At 59.1% G+C, this 1,690-nt stretch overlaps 1 protein-coding gene across 1 annotated transcript in view; it reads left to right on the top strand.

The window, feature by feature from the left end:
* EFR3B (EFR3 homolog B (S. cerevisiae)) overlaps window positions 1-1,690 on the top strand; it is a 27,362-nt gene that overhangs the window by 16,861 nt on the left and 8,811 nt on the right. The window contains 2 exon segments of the mRNA XM_009319768.1: window positions 343-565; window positions 1,094-1,255. Coding sequence (XP_009318043.1) covers window positions 343-565; window positions 1,094-1,255 — 385 coding nt within the window.

Consider the following 1,690-nt stretch of genomic DNA (forward strand, 5'->3'; position numbering starts at 1 on the left):
AAAAACCCTTTACAGCGCTACTAGACTTTATAAAATCCTGTTAATGCATGTTGGAAGTGTAAGGTCACAATAACTCAGCAGGACCCTTTTGAAGTATAGATGTGTTTGGGCAACCCTGGCAAAAATCAAATCCCTTCTCCCTGGAATCCCCAGGCTTAATTGTCACCATTTCCTTAGATCTGTACAGCTCTTTAGGTCGTTTTTCCCGTGCAAATTGCTCCAAGCTCTTGCTCGGTCGTGTAAAACAGGCTTCCTCCAGGTGCCCCCTCTCATTTTGCATCCAGATCTCTCTTGGAAAGAGCCGGGCAGGGACTCGGTGCAAGCTGGGTGCGTGTGCAGGAGTCGTCCTCGGTAGCCGTGTGGGTTACAGAAACAGGCTGTCACCTCATGCGTGCAGCACCCATGCTGATGTTCATGCTCTCTTTCCAGCCGCAGCACTCCCATCTCGTGATCCAGCAGCTCCTGGGGCACCTGGATGCCAACAGCAAGAGCGCGGCCACCGTGCGCGCGGGCATCGTGGAGGTCCTCTCGGAGGCAGCGGTGATCGCAGCCTCCGGATCTGTTGGTAAGTGGATAAATTTATCCTCTCCATCCGTCTCTTCGCCCTTTTGTTGCGGTGGGAGAGGTGCTGGAGGTTTGGGCTGGGCTCTGGCGTGTGCCCAGGTGTGTGAGCTGGCGATGGGGGATCCGGTCTGGAGCATCCAGGGGTGCTGGGGTTCCGTTCTGCGCCATTTCAGTGCTCCCGAGCTCAACAGCTATGCCCACGTGCAGCGACCTGCACCTAGAGGGCTGAACGCAACGCACGCCTTTGCCTTCGTGGCAGGGGGGAAAGGGATTTTCAGGGGCTTGCTGTGAATACGCTGAGCTGACGGTGCTTCTGGAAGGGCATTCTCTCCTGTCTCGACTGGGGGAGTTGGTGGGGGTTAAAAGTCGCTGTGTGTCTGGCCAGACTGTTTTTTTTCAACCTGTTCACGGGGTGGTGGGAGGTATAAACCACACTGACCTGGGGGAATCTACGGCCTCCATCTCCACGGGGAAAACTGCCGCTCTCCTCCGGCGATGCTCCGCCGTCTCTCCCGTCTCGCCACCCCAGGCCCCACGGTGCTGGAGGTGTTTAACACCCTGCTGAGGCAGCTGCGGCTCAGCATTGACTACGCGCTGACGGGGAGCTACGACTGCGTTGCCGGCGTCAGCACCAAGATCATCAAGGAGCACGAGGAGAGGATGTTCCAGGAGGCCGTCATTAAAACCATAGGTGGGGTGTCCCGCCGTGCCCGGCGCGGGGGCGGGCTGTGCTGGCGGGGAGCCCCCTGCGCCGTGGGTTTCTGCCTTGTGCGTCTGCGGGATTATCCAGGGCGAAACAAAGTCGCCCTCATCCTAAAAGCAGCGGTGGGGAGAATGAGATCTATCTGTTGCGGCGCGCTGCAAGCGTGGTGGCGGGTTATCGGCAGGTGGCATTGCAACCCCAGCCGTCCCCGGCAGAGCTGCTGTGCGCAGGCAGAGTCGCGTTTCTCCCTGGGTGGGAGACCCCGAGGAAGGGGAGGACAGAAAGAGGGCGGGCGTGAGCCTGCTGCAGCCGCTGAGGATGGGGCTGGACCCCTGGGCCGCGTCTCAAAGGAATGTGCAACCCCCAGCCCCAAAAAAAAAAAGGAAGGGGTAGAAGCAGGGGTTGGCATCCCTCAGCCTCACC

This window comes from Pygoscelis adeliae, unplaced genomic scaffold (genome assembly GCF_000699105.1).
Source record: "Pygoscelis adeliae isolate BGI_AS28 unplaced genomic scaffold, ASM69910v1 Scaffold121, whole genome shotgun sequence".
In the NCBI taxonomy this organism is placed as follows: Eukaryota; Metazoa; Chordata; class Aves; order Sphenisciformes; family Spheniscidae; genus Pygoscelis; species Pygoscelis adeliae.